We start from the raw sequence: 23825 nt of genomic DNA on the forward strand, positions 1-23825 counted from the left end.
AATCGAGGATGAATGTTGGAGGATTTCATTATAAGCCAAGAGGAGACTGGTTTTCCTTTGCTAAAGTAAGGAAACATTGCTTCCTTTGATCCTGTAAACAAACTTTGGTTTTCATGACACTCACCGGCGCATGCGCAAAGCCAACCTCATACGTCTTCTGCCCGGAGCTGCTTCCGTGAACAACAGTGAGCGCAATTTACATTAAAGTGAATATTATGTTTTGAATATGGATGTTTTTCTCACAAAAACGCATTAATTCGCTACAGAAAGCATTTGTTCACCCCCGGAGCCATGTGAGGCACTTTTTTATTATGGGTGGATGCGCTATATTTAACTTCTTTCGGACTGATGATATGTAACACCGGCTGACTGCCATTAAACAGCTTGGAAGATCAAAGACAATTTTTAATATAACTCCGATTGGATTCGTCTGAAAGAAGAAAGTCACATACACCTATGATGCCTAAAATTTTAATTTTTAAGTGAACTAACCCTTTAAGGACACTGACAGCAGCTAGTATATTAGGCGCAGTCACTTTTAGACACTGTCCATCCAATATATTTATACAAATCCAATTTCTTTCTCAACCGTTTATGTTCACTTTAGACATAACCAACAGCTTTTTGATGATACTCGCCAAGACAGGTATTGCAACATAATTATGTATGTATTTGTTGTTCAAGCACAAGAAGAGGCAAAACTCAATGCGGCATTCAAGTGTTGTGAGACATGGCTCTCTGCATGCTTGCTGTGAGCACAGCGTGCAGGAGAGAAATCAATTTGGTGTTATGAACACAGCGCGTGTCTTGTGCTTGAATGAAGTTAAATCTCTTGAATGATTAAAGGCTTAAAAACACATGCAAATAATAATCTTTCATTATAACATGCTGCAATGGCCCGTCAACTGTTCCTGAATTTCATGCTGGCCTCAGACAGTCGGTTGAAATAGCACAAGACCAGTAAGTATGCAGGTAAATCTCCAATACACACACAAAGGGACAGAAAGAGATCACAGGAATCAATGTAGGAGATCACTGGAGACTTCCGAGCCAAACCAAGGTTAAGATAGCAGGTAAGGAGGTCAGATGATGAGTGATTTGTGGTGTGTGCTTTAATGAGATTCTTGATTGGAGTGCTAATGATGAAGGTGATCAGTAATCAGGTAAATTTGACAGGAGAGCCTGGTGTATCCAGAACAGTACCCGCCTCCCCATCCCATGATGGTCCTAACTGTTTCCCAACGGCGTCCGCAGTCCAGGTCCTTTTTGATATCTTAGACTGGACTATCTTCAAGGAACAATGGCGGGGCAGGGGGGGGGCTTGTTCACCGGTCTAGGTTCTGTGGGAATGGAGGAGCCAGTAGAGTGGCAAGGCTTGAACAATGAAACATGGATCATGGAATGATTTCTTTGGTGTGGTGGGAGTTTCAACTTACAGGTGACCAGGTCGACTTGTTCTTTAATGGGAAAGAAAACAATGTACTTGGCACCAGAACAGGAGAAGCCTGATGTCTTTGTTGAGAGCCATAACTTCTTCCCGGACTGGTAAGTAGGAGTGTTTGTCCACTGAGCATCAGCATGGCTGACAAAAAGTCCGGGCACTGCCCACTGGAAAAGGTGGTGTGGTGAGTCCCACACCCTTGCACTCTTCTGAAACCAATAAGCCACTGCTGAGACATCTGAGGGCACTCCTGACCAGGGGAATAGTGGAGGCTGGAAAACAAGGACACATTGGAAGAGAGTTTTGAGCATATTTACCCCAAGCAAGGAATAGGTTTCAGAAGTTCTGGTGGCTGTGGCAGAAGGTTCTCAGGAATCACCAGCTGGAAATGATCTTGAAGGGGGCTGGATATCCTATCATCCAGGGACCATTGGATCAGGCTGACAGTGACACTGGGAGGCAGAATGGGGTCTGGATTATCCGGTGTATCCTCAGGGAAACTGAGACATTAGCCTTGATGTTCTTTGCCATGGACAACAGAAAATTGTGAGCTCAAACCTACAGAATAGAGCCCATCTGGCTTGTAGAAGATTTAGATGTTTGGCATCATGGAGGTACTTAAGGTTGAGGTGCTGAAAGGATGGCCAACCAGTGTCTCAATTGTTCCAAGTTGAGTTTGATGGCTAGGAATTTACAATTGCAGATATCGTAGTTTTACTATGCTGGAGACAGCTTCTTGTAGAAGAAGGTACTCTAAAGGATGAGGCATTCACCTCCACAATAAAGGGCTTCCCGGGATCAGAGTGCACTAGCAGAGGAGTGGTAGTAAAGGCTTCTTTGAGGACCTGAAATGCTTGGATGCCTCCGGGAGTCTAGAACAGAGACTTTGGCCTACCTTTCAGAAGAGAGATAATAGAGCCGGCAGTAGAAATTGGACAAACCAAGAAACTTTACATTTTTTTTATTGTGAAGGGTTTAGGCTAGGTGCAGACAGCTTCAGCTTTCCCCTAGTCCATCCTGATGCCATCAGCATACTAAAGATCATACTATAGACAAGGAACTGTGTGGAGCATTGGTGGAATATTGCTTTTTCCACCTTGAGGCACAATTAGTATTCTCTCAGCTTGTCTTGGACCTGTCAAATGAGTTGGCAATGTTTAGTCAGGTTCCAGGAGTACATGAGGATGTCATCAATGTAGAACAGCACAAAGCAGTAGAGGTACTCCCAAAACACTTCATTTATAAAGCCTTGTAAAACAGAAGGGACATTGACCAGCCCATACAGCATGACCCAGTATTTGTAGTGTCCCATGGGGAATTACAAAAGCAGACTTCCACTTAACCACCAGTGAGGTTATATGTGCTTCGCAGGTCCAGCTTTCTGAAGATGGCTCCATGCAGAAGTTCCAAGGCGGCTATGATAAGGGGAATTGGATAATGGTATTTCACAATGATATTTTTGAGTGGTCAGTAGTCAATGCAAGGCCATAAATGCGCAGTGAATGTGACGAGAGAGTCTGGTGTATCCATGACACACACACATAGTGGTATGTGTGGTTTATGGGGACTCTCCATAGGCGTAATGGTTTTTATATTGTACAAACTTTCTACCACCCTACACCAACCCTAGCCCTAAGCCTATCCCTCATGCAGAAATATTTCTGTATTTTAAGTAAAAAAAAAAAAAAGATAAAATAAAAAATAATTAAACCATTTTGTATGTTTTAGTTGTGACTTAAATTAGATTAATATTAATCATAAAAGCTTAGTATAGTGTTTAATTCATTGTTTAGAAGAACTGAAACAGCTTATATAGTAATTTATTAGGCTGTTCCCTTTTAAGAAATCATTGCCCATAATGCTTTCCTGGATTGAGAGCATGAAAAGAAGTGAACTGAGTATGTGTGTGCGCTGCTAAAATGAATTCACCATCCCTGTAAATCTGAAACTCCAGTAAATCAGTTATTTTGTTTTAATTCAAGTCATCAGTAGTCATTATCGAAGAAAACACAGCAGTTTGTAAAGCCTTTAGAAGTATGGGGACAACACAGGAAGTGTCCTTGTAAACCACCTTCACCTTGTAATTCCTTTGTCATACACATATCATTACACAAATTTGTGTCCTCATAAACCATGTTAACAGGTGCGGGCACATACACACACGCACACACACACGCTTGCGTATGTGGTTTACGGAGACTCTCCACAGCCGTAGTGTAATTTACATGTTCATTAGTTCACTGTATATGTCTATATGTGACATACCTTCACTATGCAAGCAGTGTCTTTCTGTGGTTAGAGTAAAAAATACTGTACTGCATAAAGAGGAAAGTGTAAACAGTGGTTAGTACTAAGCTTCTGTCTTCATGCGTGACTTGTGTAAATTGTTTCCAAGCAACTGTGACTCTCAACATGGTTCTGAAATGGCTAATGGGTTGTAAAGCTCACAGAAAATTATGATTAACAACTGTCCCTTGTAAAAGGGAGAAGACTTTTATATTTACCCTCTGTTATAAAATGCCTTTTGAATTTGGGGTTGCCCGTTGTGTTCATGTAAACCCTTTTCTGAGAGCGTGGATGTTGCTGAGGCTGATGTAAGTCACAGTGCAAGATTTCTACAGCATTGAGGAAATACAGGGAGCTGTGTAAGAGCATCCCGTGTGCCAGTGGGTCGTCTGAAAGATGCATCAGTCCATAAATAAAGCATCAGGTGCCACACAGCTCTGATCTGTTTTTTAGGATCTCTTTGAAATAAATCAGATAGATAAATAATAAATGCATATACAGTCTGAGTTGAGACGAGATAGGAAACAGAATACAAACCCAGAGGGAGTGTGAGAGAGATAAAGGGAAAATCACAAACACTAAACACCTTACAAACATCTTTTTTACTTCCTCATTATGACTTTTATCAGTATCATCATCACCATGTATATATTAACAGAACTGCTTTATAACAATTACATGTATAAACTATATTTTAATTTTATAACCATATATATATTTACACACATATATAATACAAATAATTTTATGGTGTGCATTGTTTTAAACAAGGAAATATATTTTTCAATTGACATTTTTGTACATAATATATACACAATATATGTTTTTGTAAAATATTAAAAAAAAATTCAAATGGGGAAAATGTTGCTATATGCTGAATCTGTACCACATCAGGAAAATAGTAGACAAAAATCCTCTCAGTATGTTAATGTATAACTATACAATTCATATAAAACATTTGGAATACTTACAAACTGGAACTGTGAATTAGGATCACTTATCTATTTAATATTGCTCATAAATCTGAGCTCATCTTCACTTTTGGAGTTCTCTCTTTTTCTTGGCCTTTCTGTAGAATATTATTGTTTAATCAGAATTGTTATTCATGCATGACTGCAAGCATTTTACTATAAACATTACTACATACATAAATAAATCCCGTAATATAATTGTTGTCGCTATCTATGAGGAAATGTATTAGTGCAGTTCCACTAAGAATAGACATCGTGATTGATTATGATTATGATCATTGTTCTGTAAACAAAACATCAAGATAATTTATCAGACATGCAAGAACACCAGAAATATATTACAATTTGAGGTGCCCATTAGCATGTGACCTAAAATAGTCTTGGTGGGAAAAACAAAAATAGCACATTGTTAAAAAAAAAGAAAAAAAAAAATGTGATGTTCTCCGTCATAATTATTTAAAGCTAAAATGTGTGATTAGGATTTCAGGGTAAAATCATATAAAGTAATACAATCATGTTGTTGCATAAGATAAGTTACACAAGAAATGCTTTTAATTAAATTAAAGGTATTGCAGAAAACAGAATATTTTTTAAGGGTCACAGGTGGAGGGAAGCTGTCATCTACTGTGCTCTCATTTGGAAGAGACTGACTGAGAGCACCAGTAGAGCTATTTTGTTTGACTTCTGCAGCCCAGTAGACACATCAGATCAAAGACCAGGAAAATGATGGTAGAGTTTCAGATGGTGAAGTAACATTTCACTTTGCTCCTGTCTGGGATGTCCATAGATAAACTGTGGCATTTGTTCTGACAATTCTAAGTAAAAAAGGTAATTATAGTGTGATATATATATATATATATATATATATATATATATATATATATATATATATATATACTCAGAATTGCATGATGTAACTCACAATTCTGAGAAGCAAAGTGAATTTTGAGATATTATTTTGCAATTGTGAGGTTTTTTTTGTTGTTGTTCAAATAAACTCAGAACTGAGATGTAAACTCAGAAGTGTGAGGGGAAAAAAGTCAGAATTCTGAGTTATCTTGCAATTCTGTGTATACTGTATAATAACAAGTCAGAATTGCAAGAAACAAAGTCCGAATTGTGAGATAAAACGTTTCATTTATCATCTTTTATTTTTTTATACAGTGGTGGAAACAGGCTTCCATAGGTAAGACAGAAACATGATTTGAAAGATTTGATGTACTTCTTTAATGAAATGTAGAAAAGTTAAGCTATACAGGTATAGCTACATTTAACTGACACAGATAATGATTTAATGGATAATGTCACAGAAGAATGTTTGAAGTCAAACATTTACTGAATAAATGAGCAAATATATGTGTGTGTGTGTGTGTGTGTGTGTGTGTGTGTGTGTGTGTGTGTGTGTGTGTGTGTGTGTGTGTGTGTGTGTGTGTGTGTGTGTGTGTGTGTGTGTGTGTGTGTGTGTGTGTGTGTGTATTTCAAATGCTCTTAAGTCTAAAGCTGTACCGGATGCAATATTAACAGTTGCATGTTTTATTCCTGATGCCTAGACAGATAATCCTATATGCTTGAAAAAAAAAAAATTGTTTGATATTTGAAAATGTATCACCTTTAAAAAATTATATTTTGCTTACTAAAAGATCATATGTAGCTTAAAGGGTAATTTCCTAACCCCTTGCTGTTTTGACTGCTGTTTCTTCTCATGGAGAGGATTTGCAGGTGATCATTCAGTTTTCTGTGGCATGACAGCTGTGAGAAGTCCTACAGTCTTAAAAAAAAATCCTTTCTGTCAAAGAGAATGACATACAGGAGAAGATGATAGCGTGACAGAGTCTCTGTGGAATCGCATCAGCTAACTGAAAGTTTAATGTAAAGCTAAGTGACTCCACCATCACAGCATATCATACGGCTTACATTTATTTATTTAGCAGATACTTTTGTGTAACTACAAGACGGGTCTCAAACTTACATCCTATCACTCCATACAAAAGGACTGGACTATATAATACCCTCAACAATTGAATAACTGAATTGAACATCGAAGCAATGTGACATTTTTGAGTAAAACAGAATTTTCTATGTTAACAGAAAATGTAGAACAGGCTTGATTTTATCCATTGATGATTGTATATAATGAATTATTCTAATAATATTATTTTCTCTACCTTCTTTCCACATGCCACATTCATTCAAACAATGTTGTTATCCATCAAAGATGGTTTATGTGATTGCTACAAGACATGCACAGCTAGTATTGTATCCAAGAAAGCACAGCCATCATATTTAGCTTGAAGTGGCACATGTTGTGTGATGTATGGTGGTCCCTGATTTTCATTTTGATGCTCTCATCCATAAAAGTGATAGAAAATCGGAGTTTCTGTTGAAAATAAAAAATACGCATACGACCTCGGATCAGTAGTGAGTAAGCAGTCAGGATACTGAATCATCAAGGCAAAAGGGGTCAAGGCCAAATGAAACAAAATGTATTCTGTTGGTCTCTTCTCCCAGATCCCCTGTAATAAATGAAGCTCATTTCCAAGCTAATAGCTGTCCTCATTTGTCATGCCTTATTTTCATGTTTATCTGTTTCCAGCTGATACATAATGACTTTGAGCTTGTTTTCCACAATTTGTCCATATCTACAGAGTAGACAGTGGTCTAAGGTGCTTGTTGAGGGAATGAGGCTGCATTATTTATACTGATAGGATGTGGATAGAATCACTTGCACTTGGTTGCCTTTTAGCAACTGTTATTGCCAATGGTCCTTCCTCTACAAAAAGAAATGTGGAAAAAACAAAAAATGTCTTATAGTCATGAACATTCAGGTGCATTCAGTAGTTTGATGCCAATTTAAAATGTTTACACATTTTGATTTGTGAAGAGTCATCTGAATGGTGTATACATATGATGAAGACTGTACAGTTTTATATATACAGTAAAGGTGTTTTAATTATGTATGGTGAGGATCACCCCCCTCAGTATATTTCGCCATGTTGAAATTACTTGTGTGCTTTCCTTTAACGTCATCACATAAAATTATATTATATTCCTTATACTTCATAAATATAATTCATGTAATGTAATTCATATAATTCATGACAACTGTCTGTTTTGGTTTTTAGAAATGTTGGCTTGTGTGCAATTGAAGAAAGAAAGCCATATGGATTTGGAATAACATGGGCTTCAGGAATTGAGATATTTGTAAATGTGCAAACAGTCAATTGATCTGGAAACAGTAACTAACTGGCTAGTGGACAGTTCTTTCACTAGGCACTAGTGGCTAATAGAAACTATAGGCTGTTTGATATCAGTGTAAAATTATATAATGCACACTGTTTCACATGCTAATTTTCAAAAATAGTAAGCAGTACTGTGTAGAATTTAATTCCAAATACATCTGCATTGAGCCTTACACAAACACCACAGCTTTTTTGCATGCATTTGATTTGTTTACACATTAAACAATACATTTCTTTCTTTCTTTCTTTCTTTCTTTCTTTCTTTCTTTCTTTCAGATAATCCACTTGATGCAACATCTCATTAATATTCACATCTGATTTTAATCTCACCATACATCACTGCAGCCAACTCTCAATATTAAAAATATAATCTTGAGCTGATGAAAAATTATCATTGTTAATGAACAAATAAATAATAAATCCAAAGTTGGCCTTTTAAATTCCAGATCCTATAATCTTCTTGTTAAAGGTCTCTTTCTCTTGTTTTCTTTATTTTCATTTAAGTGTTGAGAGTATTATGATATCTTTTTGAGTTTGGGGAGATCAGTTAAATCGCTCTGAGGATGAATGTTGTTGTTTGCGTTGCATATAAGGTCATTAAACCTGACCCTCATGAGATGGGTCCTGCCTGGGGCTAATTAGAGCAGAAATCATTCTCACACAGTAGACACGATTGTTTTTGTCTAAGCATTGCTTAATATGAGAAGACAAATTAGTTAGTTTGTCATTGCTGTCTTTATTTAGAGAGAATGAGGTTGTTTGGGGAGTCATTAGGTTGTTTTTGAGTGTGTTTGTCCCTTTGGATTGCAATTTCTTTATACAGTATGTATAAGGTGTGTGTCCATTTAAAAGAAGATGGCTGTGTTTTGTTCTAAACTTTACATTTCTAAGTCCAAGCAACGTTCATTTTGTTAACTGTTTGTTTGAACAGTGGCAGACTGGAAATATTAGCTCATCTGTAGAAGCTGTGTCCACTCAAAACACCTTGAATGAAGATATTCGGTCAATCCAATAGCCTCTGGAGAGCTTAAAATACAGTGTAAGCTTTGATTAAAATGGTTGAAGTTCTGGTTATGTGTTATCAAAGATAATTATAAGTTTCCTTAATCATTTAAAAAGAGAGTTATTAAGAACATGGGGAAAAACATAAAGGACTCTGCTTTTATTTAATTCTTCAAATTGAGACAGATGCCTGTGGTGGTGTTTTTCTGTAAAAGCACTTTGTTCATGTAGCATTATGATTTTCTAATGAAATTCAAATGAATGTAAACTATTTAGAAACTACAGTAGTCATTGAAAGAAAGAAAGAAAGAAAGAAAGAAAGCAAGAAAGAAAGAAAGAAAGAAAGAAAAAGAAGTTTAAGAATCAACGTCCATTTATCATCTCCATCAAGTTGTTGAATTTGAGTTTATTTACATTTACGCATTTGGCAGATGCTTTCATCCAAAGCGACTTACAGTGCATTTAGGCCATAAATTTTTTTTACTAGTATGTGTGTTCCCTGGGAATCGAACCCAAAACCTTTTGCGCTTCTAATGCAATGCTTTACCACTGAGCCACAGGAACAAAGTTTATATTTAATTGAAGTGCAGTCTTATTTTTCTCATCTTTCTCTACCACTTTCATGTCTCCTGATGCATGGATTGTCTTATATTTTATAGAATGTTGAATATGTATAGTTTAATATATGCATGGCAATCTCCTAAAGCACAGTGATGTGTATCATGCTGTGGGAGCTGGGAGTGTGTAATGGGTCCACTGATGACAAGTTGAACTGAATCCATGAACAAACAAAAATGACTTGAAATTACTTGAACATGAATATGAAAAAAAAAAAAACCTACCAACAGCAGTTACGCAAACAAAGCTAGACAAGAAACAATGGGAACAAAGTGGCTATTTACACAGTACATCAAGACTCATGACCTAAAGACAAACATGAAAGCAATGAGCACAGTGAAACAAACAAAACGTGACACATGAAACATAGAACCATTCAGAGTCAGAGAACCATCAAAGTACCGCGAGAGTGATTTGAAAGCATGCCTAAAGCCGCATGGGTGTACATTTCATTTAACAGTTGGGGGACAATAAACAAAATTTCTCAAGAGCAATTTTTGAAGGGGACACAAATAATACAAGTAGCAAACACTAAAGTCTCAAATCTAAAGAGACATTCTTTATAAGAGTTGAGTCAACCACACCCCCACATCTCTACGTCACTGTGTGGGAAGATTTGCATAACACCGCCCAAATGTTCACGCAAAGAAAGAAGGCGTAACTTTTATTCTCTCTGTTGCCGCCGCTGCCATGTTGTGGAGTTGCTGTGTGTTTCGTTGTGAAAGCGAAACTACTTTGTTTGGCCTTCCAAAAGAGGACACGACTAGAAATCAGTGGTTAAGTTGTATTTACAACACTGTTCCAGAACAGTTCAACCCAAATATTCAGATTTGTGCAGTGCATTTTATGGAGGATGAGGACTGTTTCCTGAACCAGTAGCCTACAATGCCTTCTGTGCACAAAGGCTGTTTCTATAAAGTGGGGAAGTTCAAACTTTGCAACGACAGTCTGGTGCTTCTGACTCACAGCCTGTAAGTATGTTTTTTATATTTAAATAATTTGCCAATGATGATTTAAACGCGAGTTTTGAGCAATAGAGCAGGCTTGTTGTTTCTCAGATCACAAATGCAGACATGGTTTTGTTTACGCAGCGCAATACGCAACGCAGCTTGTGAAAAGACAGTATAAGGCATTATAATCAGTAATTATGTCCCCTTTGGATGCAACAAATGCCACGTTTGTAATGGGTTTTATTGTTTTTGTCTCGTCTAGTGATGTCCGGATCGTGAACAAATCTAGTGAACTGGTCGAATCAGTTCAGCAAATCAAACTGAATCGTTGCAAATGGTTCACATCTCCAGTATGCACTAATCCACAAATTACTTAAGTTAATCAGTTTATAAACGTGCCTTACCCTCCCTCTGATACAAAATAAACCAATATCTCGACTTATTCAGTTACTCCTAACAGTACATTGACTGAACTGCTAAAAAAGAACCAATGATGGGATGTTCACGAGCAGAGCAGCTGGACTGAGTCTTATGCTGCTTGCCTGGGAGATGGCATAGTATGTTAAGAGGCGTAACATTTCCGTCACACGCTTGAGGCATTCGGCCAATCACAACGCACTGAATAGCTGGCCAATCAGAGCACACCTTTCCTTTTCAGACCGATGAGCTTTGTAAAAATCGACGTGTTTCAGAAGGCGGGGCATAAAGGAGAAACAATAATGTACATTATATGGAAAATAATGTGTTAATTTTTTTATTTATTTTTATACATACAACAAACATCACAAAACACCAAAACAACCACAACAGACATCATCCACACACTATGTGTTAATATATATGCTCCATGAATAACTTGAGCCAACATTTTTAGAGGTTAATCTGAGGTTAGACCACGCTTTCTCCTAAGTCGACAAATAAATTAAGGTCAGATAATTCCCGATTCCAAACAGATTTGACAGAAAAGGCATTGTAATGCTATCAACAATTCCACCACACACCAAGGAAACAGGTGGTCGACCAGAAGATGACGCAATCCAATCCAGCACAAAATGAGATCTTCTTAAAGTAACTCTATATGCCAAACCACCTGAGTGTGCCATCCTTTTAAAATTCAATTGAAATAAAGATATCAATGTCTGTTGTATAAAATAAAAGTAGCACAGAAAAAGGAACGACAAACAACTTTGAACAAGAACCAAAACAAACTGCACATTATCGAGAATATAGGTCTGCCTAAGAAAAAAACAAACAAAAAAAAAAAACACAGAAAAATATTTGGATACATGACCGATTCACACCAGCGCAAAACATGTCCCCCAAAAAGCCCAGTGTCAAGAACTAGTAATTAAACCTTCTTTCCATTAGCTCCAAAAAAAGATTTCAAAGTTTATCAGTCACTAGACAAGATTGCAGGATAGAAGATCACAGCAGCAACTTAAGTGTCCATGTTTCCACCTTGTTATTCTCCTCTCCTGGGCAGTTAAGATGACTTCTTCTGTGGCAGTGAGCTGATAAATTCCTCTGCTTTCTGAGAAGAGTCAAACATCATTTGCTCACCATTGTGCCTAAGTTTAATTATATAGATGATAGATGAGAAACGGCCTCAGACCCGGTGCTGTCATCCCCCTAAGGACTGGACTGAGGTTCCTTCTCCTGGCAGACGTGGCTGGACTGAAGTCGGGAAAAAACAGCAGCGTGACATTATCCTGCGTATATTTCACCGGGTATGCCTGCCGTGCACCCTTCAGGATCGCCAATCTGTCTTGCCATCTCAGCACACAAAAGATAAAAGTATGTGGCTGCTCTGAGTTACTTTTTCTTCTGTCATAGACGCGATGAGCCCGCTCAATCTCAATATTGCATCTTTTCAGTGCAGGAAACCACTTAGAAAGATTATCTCTGAGAAAGCCGGCTGGATGGGAGCCCTCACCCCCTCTGGTAACCCCACCAGTCGCACGTTATTTCTCCTGCTCCTATTTTCTATGTTTGTCACTTTATCGGTAAGTTGTTCTAGCTGTTTTCTCAGGTTCGTGACTGTTCTCCTATCCTCACGTGCAGCTGCTTGAACGGAATCAACCCAGTCACGTGTCTGTTTCGCCGCAATGGCTAGCTTTTCAACTTCTGTTTTAGCTCTTTTACAGAATTGTTGGTCGCTAGTATATCCATATGTAGGTTACGCAATACCGGGGTCAATACAGAGTCTATCGTATCTCTTACTGTCGAGGCCACAACTGAATCCAAAGTACTTTGCTGCTCTTTAAGTGCCAGCTTGATACTGTTAGCAATGGCGCTGTTGAGCTCTTCTTTGGCGCTGTAGAACCCCCAACTGCTCCCCGGGCACTGCAGCATAATTGGCTGCCCACTGCTCCGGGTGTGTGTTCATGGTGTGTGTGTGTTCACTGCTGTGTGTGTGCACTTTGGATGGGTTAAATGCAGAGCACAAATTCTGAGTATGGGTCTCCATACTTGGCTGTATGTCACGTCACGTCACTTTAATGATGGTTGTAATGATGATCTTTGAATTTTTTTTTTATTGGCGATTGCTCAATCACTCTTTTCCGATTGTCCTTGACCGATGAAGTACTTATGATGGAGTAAATAGAAAGTGGTTCGAAATTTACTATCAGGATTGTAGAATATTTGACAAAGTGAGCAGAGCGAAGGACCGTGCGTGCACCGCCGTCGAAGAGTCACATGATCTCCTATGCCCCAGCTTTCTGAAACGCATCGATTTTTACTAAGTTTGATGTTCTGAAAAGCAAGGTTTGCTCTGATTGGCTAGCTATACAGTACGTTGTGATTGGCTGAATACCTCAAGCGTGTGACGGAAAGGTTACGCCCCTTAACATACTGTGATGCCGTCTCCCGGCACGATGAGACAAGACCAATAAAACCCATTACAAACGAGGCATTTGTTGCATCCAAAGGGGACATAATTACTGATTATAATGACTTATACTGTCTTTTTACAAGTTGCGTTGCGTATCGCGCTGCGTAAACATAAAACTATGTCTGCATTTGTGATCGGAGAAATGACAAATATACTGTACACTGCTCAAAACTGCGTTTGAATAGTCAATGTCAAATTCTTTAAATATGTAATCGTACTTACAGACTGTGAGTCAGAAGCGCCAGACTGTCCTTGCAAAGTTGGAATTGCCCTACTATAGAAACAGTTTTTGTGCACAGAAGGCATTGTAGGCTTCTGGTTCAGGAAACAGTCCTTGTCTTCCGTAAAATGCACTGCACACATCTAATTATTTGGGTTGAGCAGTTCTGGGACAGTTGTAAATACAACTTAACCACTGATTTCTAGTTGTGTCCTCTTTTGGAAGACCAAACAAAGTAGCTTTGCTTTCACAACAAAACACAGCGTCTCCACGACATGGCAGCAGTGACAACAGCAAGAATAAAAGTTAAGCCTTCTTTCTTTGCGTGAACATTTGGGTGCCGTTATGCAAATCTTCGCACATCATGATGTAGATATGTTGGGGCGTGTTAGAATAGTTAGTAAATGGAGCGGCCTGAAGTGTACATATGAAGTAGATGCTCACTCGGTCAAAATGGAGGGATCGACTAGTCCACTTCACGAAGTGGAACGCACTTCAAAATAGCAGCGGGATTTCCCCATGGGGAAGTCCTTAGGGAAGTTCACAAGTGTTTATCTTAATGCAAAGTGGAACACAGCCCTGGACCGTGTGGCACTGGATCTACTCCAAGGGACAGTGGCAGGCCTGGACCATAAAGAAATGGAGGACATGGGCCATGGAGCATGACACAAGACCATAGACTTTAGAGCAGATGCAAAGAGACCCTGAAACATGGAGCAGTGGATATTTTATTTATTTGTATTATTTCATTATTTATTTTACATAATAAAATACAGTAAATCAACTGATTGCTTCAGAAGATTTTATAGCCTTTATCTTTAAATGCAAAAGTTTGTTATATGATTTTACCTGTTTTTTATTTTTTTTCATAATGCCGCCTTTGCATTATCCTTCTGGGAATTTGTATTATTGTTACAAAATTGAACACAAAAACAAACAAACTTAAGGCAATTAGTTATACCATCATTAAACTCACATTAATGAAGTAAACAGCACTAATGAATGTCTTTTCTCTCTAGACTATTTAGATACCGGTGGTTCTTTCCTGTTTAATGATACCTCTGGGGGGAAAACGGGTCAATATATTGCCCCCAAAAAGATTCTTGAGTTAAAATTTAGGATACACAGTGATCCGGAACTTAACTGCAGGGAAGACAACTGCGTGTCTGCATTATCTGCAAACCACAGCATCATTGCATGTATGCAGTTAAGATAATCATTGTAGCTTATTAAGTGTATATTTGTATATTGCTATATTTTAGGCTGAATGTCATAATGACATATGTACTCAAGCAACACTGATGTTAAATCAAAGACTGTTTGTGGCTGTTTCTCACAGGTATCTGGTTTCTTTACTGAAAGCGAAGCACGCTGCAAGGAAGCTGGGTCGTAAAAAAAATACAGGCATGCAGAACACCAGCGATCCCATCATTCAGCCTGCAGGGTTTTACATTGTTGCGCTAAGTTCAATGCCTTACAGTAATGTCTATGTCATGTTCCTCACTGTGATTTATGTGATCACAATCATGTGCAATGTCTTTCTGATCGCCATAATTTTCTATGACCATCGACTGCATGTCCCAAAGTTCATGGCCGTTGGTAGTCTGGCTTTGGTTGATCTTGTTCTCAGCACCTCTCTTGTGCCTGGCATGATAAAGACTTACATTGTTCTAGACAATTTTGTGCCATTTAAACTGTGCCTTGCGCAAATGTTCACTTACTATAATTTTGTATCACTTGAATCACTTTCCTTATGTATTCTCTCTTATGACAGGTTCATTGCAATCTGTTTTCCTTTGAAACAGAAGTCTATAAACACAAACATCAGAATGGCCTATATAATCTGTACAGTTTGGTTCTTTAATTCTGTTAGATCACTGTACGGTCCTTCATCCATCTCAACCCTGTCATTTTGTGGCTCTCTTAAGGTCAACAGCTATTTTTGTGATTTTGCTCCGGTTTTAAGACTCTCCTGTAGCGATATTACAACTCAGTGGAATTTTGCCACTACTTCAACTATACTCTTCAGTTCTGTACCTTTGATTTTTATTTTCTTGACCTACATGGGTATACTGATTGCTGTATACAGAATGAAAAATAATCAGAGCCGTTATAAGGCGCTGGCCACGTGCACTGAGCACCTCATATTAGTGGCCATTTTCTTCATTCCAATTTTTATTATCTTCAATCTTGGACTTTTTGGAATTGTTATAAACCCAATTGTAAGAACAGTATGCTTGTCTTTGTCAACCCTCCTTCCACCCTGCGTGAATCCCATCCTCTACTCACTGAAAACTAAAGAGATTCAAAGCCGGATTCATTCTTTGTTAATCCAGAGACTGTCTGTTCATCCTCTGAATATACATTATTAATGTAGAACATGACTGTGTGAAGTGCTAAGATTATTTATAATGTTAACTTGGAGGCTTTCTGTGATGCTTCCTTTTGTGGTATTTTTAAAATGCATGGTTTTCAGTAATAATTTCACAGATTATACATTTTGCTCTGCAGCTAACTTCCACTATTTAGTCATTTTGCTTGCTGGTTGCTTCCAAACATACTTTAAATAATGTAGATCTCCATGTTAGTCCATTTCCCAGCAGCCTTATTCTATGTTTTAATTCTTTTCCCCTGCATCTGTCTCTGATGAAAATCAATAGACACTTGATCTCCAAAGTGCTAAGCTGGTACAATGTTTATTTACTGTACTTCGGCAAGGTTGAAACTGCTCACTGGCTGAGCAGTAGCCCAATTGTTTAAATTAGTTTAAATTCACTGGCTTTGGCTAAGCATCAGGACTGGAGGAAGTGTCAGACTGGGGTTCAGAAGTTTAAGGAGTCTATGACCACCTACCAAAACACTCACAAAGAGCAGCTCCTGAAGCAAAGGACTTCAGCCACAAAATCTGCCTGATGTACAGGCCTCTGAGACAGTGCTGCGCAATAAAACATCACTCTCCTAACAAAATGCATAATGTGAAGTATTTCTATCGAGAACATACAGAAATCTTTCATGATTCATGAAAGTTGTACTTTTGCAGTACATTTTAATATATGTTTAATATACATTTTGTACAATGACAAGACTGAAGCTTTTTCACTAGTCTCTGTAGCATAGAGTGCCTTTATCGTGGATATAATGTACATGAAAAGAACATACTTAAGTGCAAACTAAATGTTATATTTTTCATACATTTCGCATTATATAAATTTATATATAATGCAACTGAATAGGTTATTACTTTTTGAACTTATTTTTCATTATTACAATGTTCACTTTTTAAAAAAAAAAATGTAAGTGTGTTAAGAGACAAGTGTGCTCTCTTTAAGTACACTTAAATTGCCTTTAATTGAATTAATCTGCAAGTACATTTTTAAATATACTTTTAAGATTTGAAGTACACTACAGGTCAACAGAATCAAGCAAGGGTGATCTTGTGGATCCACATCTATAGACTTCAGTGCAGCATCTAATAAAGACAGAACAGTGGTGCTAACACTAGCTGAAGAACTAGTTAATGCACCATTAATCCATATTTGAGTGATATTGAGTACAAACATTTACCATAGCAACTGTTCTATATTCCCTATGTGTGTCCTAAAATGCCGCTAGTTACATTAGTTTTCGCCATTGCACTTTTACCAGCCGCTTGCTCCACCATTTTTTTCAGGTGTGAATGTGCGTGATTGAACGTCTCGGTTAAGTTATGTTACCCTCGTTCCCTGAATGGAGAATGGAGACATTACGTCTACACTGACGTTAGGCATCTCACTTGGGAGCCCCCAAACACCTCTGAGCATTACAAGAAATAGCAGTCAGTGCAGTTCAAGGCATGAGGGCTGTTCCTCTATTCCTTCCTTTAGGGAACGAGGGTTACATAGTGTAACCAAGACGTTCCCTTTCAGTCAAAGTTAAAGTGCCAAAGCCAGAACTACCTAGGTTCATTGAGCTAGTCCTCGCGCAAATTAACTGTTCATACCCTAACGTGTGTTAGAGATGAAAAGGACCCAGGCCAGAGCTAACTCCATACAATGGAGATTTTATTACATGAAAACCACTGGACAACTCATGTCTAACAGCAATAACAGAACTCTTCATCTCTCTCTACCTTTTTATTTACACTATTAAACTGCCACCTAGCAGTCATATGCAGAATCACAAAATTTTGCAGAACACAACAGTGTGTTCCACGTAAATTCACAAAGCACAAATGGGACACAGCAACACAAGGTGTGCATTTGTGTGTGTGTATGTGTGTGGTTTCTATAAGGGAACAGAAATACAGATTTTCACTTTACTAATTAATATTTAAATAACCAAAGTGCATGCCTAAACAGAAAATATAGCAAGTATGAAACACATGAACACATTTTAGGCCAAACTTATTTCATATAAAATAAGCACTTGCAAGGAGTGAAATTATTTCCTTGTGAAATTAACTCCTTGTGAAGCCAAAACTCAGGAACTCACACAAAACAGATGTCATGCAATAAAACAATACAACTTATCTGGAGAAGAAATCTCCAAAGAGAGCAAGCAACAACTCTCTCCTCGCTCATTTACGACCCCCTTCTCCCCCTTGCCCTCTCTGCCTCTCCCTCTTTTCCTCCAAAAGGTTTCACTAAAAGTTCATTAAGAACATGTTTATGCCACATATCATGCATCTTGTGAACCTGTGGTTTTCCCCTTCATGTTTGGTATCATTTTAAAGGTATTTGTGCGTTTGGTAAATTGGTTTCAATTTATTTCACAGTAGTCACTTGTGTTATGAGAAAGATTGAAAACTTTTTGTAGAATTGTGTTCTGCTGATAGGGGTGGGGGGGGTGTTCCCCTTTAGGGGTCTGTGGGAATGTTTGTTTATCTCCAGCCAGGTGTGACCCTGGATCACAGAACCTAACAAACCAAAATGTATTTTATGTTTTTACAACTGATTTGAAGATTTCTTTGTTTTTCTTATTTGGGTATAGAAGGGAAGTGACAAAACACTGCATTGGGATTCTATAGCCAGTAACCCCCATGCAGCGTGTGAGAGTCTCTTGAGCTCTGCACCTGAACTCTCACTGCTTTGTGTCTTTCTGCTGTCAGGTATAATTCAAAAATGTAATTGTGTTAAACACATTGTGCCCGTAGAACACACTGTATAGTTGTTTGTGCTACTACATGTGCTCATAGGCTAGTTAAGTTTATTCTTTAAAACACACAATTACTTTGCTGTTAAGTGTTCTTTGAAATACTTAGGTAAAAGGTTGTTGTTGATGCTATGCATTTTAGAGCGTGTGTCTTGTGTTAAATTAGGATAGCTGTTACATGTGTGACTATGTTAAATTTGTTTTTCTCCTGCGTGGAACACTGGGCTATTTTCCCTGTGGCTGTCTACACGGCTACAATGTGATTCACATTTGCATTATCCTTTCTAAATTGGAGTCTAATTGTTTCATTATGTAATTGGCATGATACAGTTTTACCTGACTAATAATAAATTGTTATATTTGATTTTTTCTGATCTCTTCTGAAATCATTTTTCAAGTAGATTAATGTGTAGTGGTATTTCCACAAATCTGGGAGTCAGATCGGACACGGAGCTAGACTAAATTAAACTAAATAAAAGACCGAATATGCATTAAACCTTTGACCAGGCCGCTGGATTCCACTTTTTGGGCTGGCGGGTCGATTATTACACACTTACATGGTTAATTACACACATGCAGGAAAAACATAATGAAAGGAGCAAAGCTCAGTCTTCTGCACAGTACAGCCGAATGCAACAAAAGGGCAAGCTGTGTGCACAGGTGCAGCTAATAAAGTCTGTGAGACATTTCTGATTGGCTTGAGATTGGGTGGGTGGAGCTTGGGGCTAACAGGAAAATTAACAGGCTAAGAGGGGTGTGACACTTGCTTTAAGAGTGCAGCTTAGGGACACAAAAACTTCTCAACACTTCTGCATCAACATCTTGAACAGAAGCCTGTGAAGGGACCAATTTAAGTCTTGTAATGTATTTCTAAGGTACAATGAAATAATGCTGTAAATCCCTGATTTTATCTTGGCTGGAGGGACAGGCTCTATTGCATCCTTTGGCAAAAGGACTGCAAATCTCTGCACGCAGGACAGGGGCATCCTTTTCTATCACAGACATAAAAAGGATGCCCCTGAATAGCCAAAGTTGAATCATCCAGATGAAACAGGTCAGGGAATGCTAGCCAGGCCCCCAAATTCTGTGCATGCGTGTCTGATGTACCCACTGTGGGGCAGCAATGGGGAGGAAGAGTGCCCAAGGAAGTAGAGGCAGAGAAGGAGTATTTACCTGATTCTTCGGATCCCGCAGAGAGATGGCAAGCGAAGCCATGTGTTGAAAGTGACAGTGAGGAAGCAGAGATAAAAGGGCCTTTCGCACCGCATGAACCTTTTCATCGTACCAGAACTAATTGTGGAACTACCAACTTGTGGTTGGTTGACATGAAGGAGCATGATAAGGTGCAGTTCCTGAATGCTCCCATGTCATGGACCAGCCTTTCGGCGATGCTGTCGAGAGCTTTGCCCAGCAGTTCTCGGCAGCACAGTAGCAGACTGAGGCATCCTGTGCCAGAGGAAAACTGCTGCTTCCACACCGTCTGTAGCCCCTCAGCCTACTCGTCACCATGGGTGCCCTTCTACGGCTGCCTCCGCTCCCATGCAGCAGCAGCACAAGCAGCATCATGGAGCCCATTCGCAGGCAGGACACCCAGCACAGGTGAGCGCAGGTGCAAGAGGCCCTGGGACGGGCGCCCCAGAGATAGAGGAGACTGCAGGGAGATGGTGACTGCACCACTCCTTCCCCCGGAGGAGGGCCAGGTAGAGAATCTGTAACCCAAAACCTAGCAAAATAGAGCGTTTTCCTCCAAATGGAAAGGGAACGCTTTCCCAGTGTTATCCAAGTCCTACTGTTGGGTTGCGAGAAACAACTGTAGTTGACCTTCTCTGTGTAAAGCCCGGTCTTATCATCTGCCTTATAGGAAGGATCAGGAGGCCTACACAGGACACTGGAGGGGGCAGCACCTATGGCGTGTTGGTAGGGATCCCAAAGGGAATGTCTCGGTTACGTAGGGTAACCCTCGTTCCCTGAAGGAAGGAACAGAGATGTCATGTCCCGTCGCCACAGTTGCTGTACCACTGCTGAACTGCCGGGACACCAGCTCGCCTCTTTACTCAAGCTGTGATCAGCAACAGCTGGATGCAATGATCGCATGCCAATGTGCATTGGCTCGTTTAGTTACACTCGAAGTAGATTCCGACGTGACGTCTCTGTTCCCTCCTTCAGGGAACGAGGGTTACCATACGTAACCGAGAAGTTCTTCTTTGTTAACGTTGTTGAAAGCCTCACAAAAATGACATCACTGTCGACCGGCTTACGTCACGTCCTAGTACACACTCTCTGTGCGAATGCAACCCTTTAAATGGTACTGGGAAACAGTTCGTGCAAAATCGTCCCAGTACTTTAGTACTGTATATTTTGTTCTGGAACTAAAGCGGTGCGAAAAGCCCTAAAGGAAACTGCCCTTATTGTGAGAATGTGGGTAGAATTCAGGTAAAACCTGAATAAGTGGATGCATGCCGCCATCTTATATACTTATTTGTATGGGAAGTGGCTTAGCTTGCAAATTCAACTCACCAATAGTCATCGGCCATTCCTTGTAATGCTCAAAGGTGACTGGGGATCCCAAGTAAGACCCCTAACGTCGGTGTTGATGTAACATCAAACGTGATTGACTGAAAGCGAATGTAAGTTTAATTATACAAGATTTTAAGCGATAGATATTTATTTTACTGTTGTGTTTTAAAATTCAGCTTTTGCAGTCAAACATTTTTTGAACGTATTGTGAAAGTGAAAAGTGAAAGTGACGTGATATACAGCCAAGTATGGTGACCCATACTCAGAATTCATGCTCTGCTTTTAACCCATCCAAAGTGCACACACACAGCAGTGAACACAAACACACCGTGAACACACACCCGGAGCAGTGGGCAGCCATTTATGCTGCAGTGCCCGGGGAGCAGTTGGGGGTTCGGTGTCTTGCCCAAGGGCACCTCAGTCATGGTATTGAAGGTGGAGAGAGCACTGTACATTCACTCCCCCCACCTACAATTCCTGCCGGCCCGAGACTCGAACTCACAACCCTTGGACTGCAAGTCCAACACTCTAACCGTTAGGCCACGACTTCCCCCCAAACAATATTATTGTTCGTAATATTGTAATATTTAATATATTTGCATTGATTCATGTGCATATGTTCACTACTGTTAATCCTCTCCTCACCAAATTTATGTATAACATTTCAGTAGCAAGTGGTTGTCTGTAACTTACATTTAGCAAACATACACTGATGTAAATTTTATTATTTATTTATTTTTTCTCAGAAAGACCTCATTTAACACCTCATGGTAATAAAGCTCTACAATACCCAATCAAATAGGATCAATTTTGTGCCACCAGTTGCTGTGAACATTTAAGGACTTCAGATAAAGAGTTAAACAGTTCCCTGTCTCCTGTCAGACTTCTCATTGGTGCCCCGTAATAGATGAGCATTCACATACCTACCTAAACCACAGTCCATGAAAACTGGTCCTTCGAGCTGGATGCTACATTCGTTATGGCGATATGGAGCAACAGAGCCAACTTCACTCTCCTGGACACTATACATTATTTTCACTCACTGACAAGAGCAGGTTAGCTCTCAATGCGTCTGCAAGCTTATGAAGAAGCATTGCCTTAATCTCTCCTACCAGGCCTTGTGCTTTACAACAGTCCATGCGACTAACCCAGGATGGATCGTCCAGCAGCACAGCTAGTCTCGACTGTGGAGCAGCTTTCCGTGAGTGAGTTATCTCTGGTGCAGTATGGAGAAGGTCAAGCTAAAAAGCGACAGTCGTCAGTTAAATACTGGAAGATTCTTTAGTCATTCTAGATCATAAGTAGCCCAGGAAGAATATCACAGTCAATCCAATGGCAATGGCTAGGGATGCCAAATCATGCCCTTTGCCTGCAAGAGAAGGTCCTTCCTCATTGGTATCAGCCAAGAGGCTGCCGATAGCAGCTGAATCAGGAGGACTGAGCATCCGACTTCCCTGACCTGTCTGATGACTTGCCATCATCCTGAGGCAGTTGATGTGTAAGCGCTGCTCCAGGTTTTACCAGGAGCCGAAAGCCAGTCTGCCCTTGTACAGAGTTCCTCAACCCAAACTGGAGGCATCTGTCATGACATTCTTCCTTCTGGAGGTCAGTCCCAATGGGAAGAGAGGTTTTCCAAAGGGCCATGGCTCTGATGCAGCGGTGGGTTACCCTGTTATAAAACCGGCCTTGGGATGGGATATAGGCATTGAGCCAATATTGGAGGGGCCGCATATGGAGCAGGCTCAGAGGAATCACAGAGGAGGCAGACGACATGAGGCCGAGTATCTTCTGGAAAGCCCTGAGGGGATGTGAAGCCGCTGAAAAGTCAGGGAGCATTTCGGCGTAATCCATCTGTGTTTGGGCGATAACTGTCCCCAGAAAGTCCACGGTTTTATTCAAGGTTCTTTTTCAGAAGCTTTGTACCAAAATAAGGAATTGAGATGACCAAAACCTTCCCACAGGCTTGCTGTAGAAGTGGAACATATGGGAGAAGGAATTCCCTGATTCCTTATCCTTATCTCCTCATTTAGCAGCACAGAAAGATCCATATCTCCTTCATCATGGCATGCTCTAAGGTAGCCCCTAAACAGCAGCTATCAATGCCACGTCTTGAACTGTGTGTGGCATTGACCAGCACCAAGCTTGGCAAGTTTATCAGACAGGAACTGAACATTGCCATAGAGGAAGTAATTACTGTGCTTACCTGGATACAGTCCTGTAGGTATAAAGTGTTCTTTGGAACAAGAGTGGCAGAAATCCAAGAGTGGACCGAGCTCCATTCATGGAGGTATGTGGATTTCTTAAATAACCTCAAATAAATTTATCTTCAGCTAGTCTGTGACTGTACCAACTGCCCTTTTTTTTCAACAGGAGTTGATTGCTTTGGGCCCTTCATTGTTAAGATCAGCCATTGCACAAAGCGATGGAATTTAATTTTCAGGTGCATTCATGATGCATTCACCTCGACCTCCTCAACAGCACTGATACTGATGATTTTTGCTGGCATTAAGGCACGTTGAGATCAGATCAATAAAGTCTGAGTTGCGAATAGTTGTTGG

The 23825-nt window shown here is 39.6% G+C and overlaps 1 protein-coding gene across 1 annotated transcript; it reads left to right on the plus strand.

The window, feature by feature from the left end:
• The first annotated feature begins 1477 nt into the window (after positions 1-1477).
• LOC109055562 (olfactory receptor 10A4-like) lies at positions 1478-23178 on the plus strand. The gene is made up of 3 exons (XM_019072757.2): positions 1478-1545; positions 14960-15949; positions 22640-23178. The coding sequence occupies exons 1-3, from the start codon at positions 1478-1480 to the stop codon at positions 22692-22694; spliced, it is 1113 nt and encodes a 370-aa protein (XP_018928302.2). The 3' UTR covers positions 22695-23178.
• Positions 23179-23825: the final 647 nt, after the last annotated feature.

The sequence above is a fragment of the Cyprinus carpio genome, chromosome B8 (genome assembly GCF_018340385.1).
Source record: "Cyprinus carpio isolate SPL01 chromosome B8, ASM1834038v1, whole genome shotgun sequence".
Lineage (NCBI taxonomy): Eukaryota > Metazoa > Chordata > Actinopteri > Cypriniformes > Cyprinidae > Cyprinus > Cyprinus carpio.

Bases quoted from the DNA above. Each gene is read 5' to 3' on its own strand.
- LOC109055562 (XM_019072757.2), top strand. From the start codon at position 1,478: ATGTACTTGGCACCAGAACAGGAGAAGCCTGATGTCTTTGTTGAGAGC. The intron at 1,546-14,959 runs GTAAGTAGGAGT...TGTTTCTCACAG, and splicing joins CATAACTTCTTCCCGGACTG to GTATCTGGTTTCTTTACTGA. The intron at 15,950-22,639 runs AATCCAGAGACT...GCCCTTTGCCTG, and splicing joins AGCCGGATTCATTCTTTGTT to CAAGAGAAGGTCCTTCCTCA.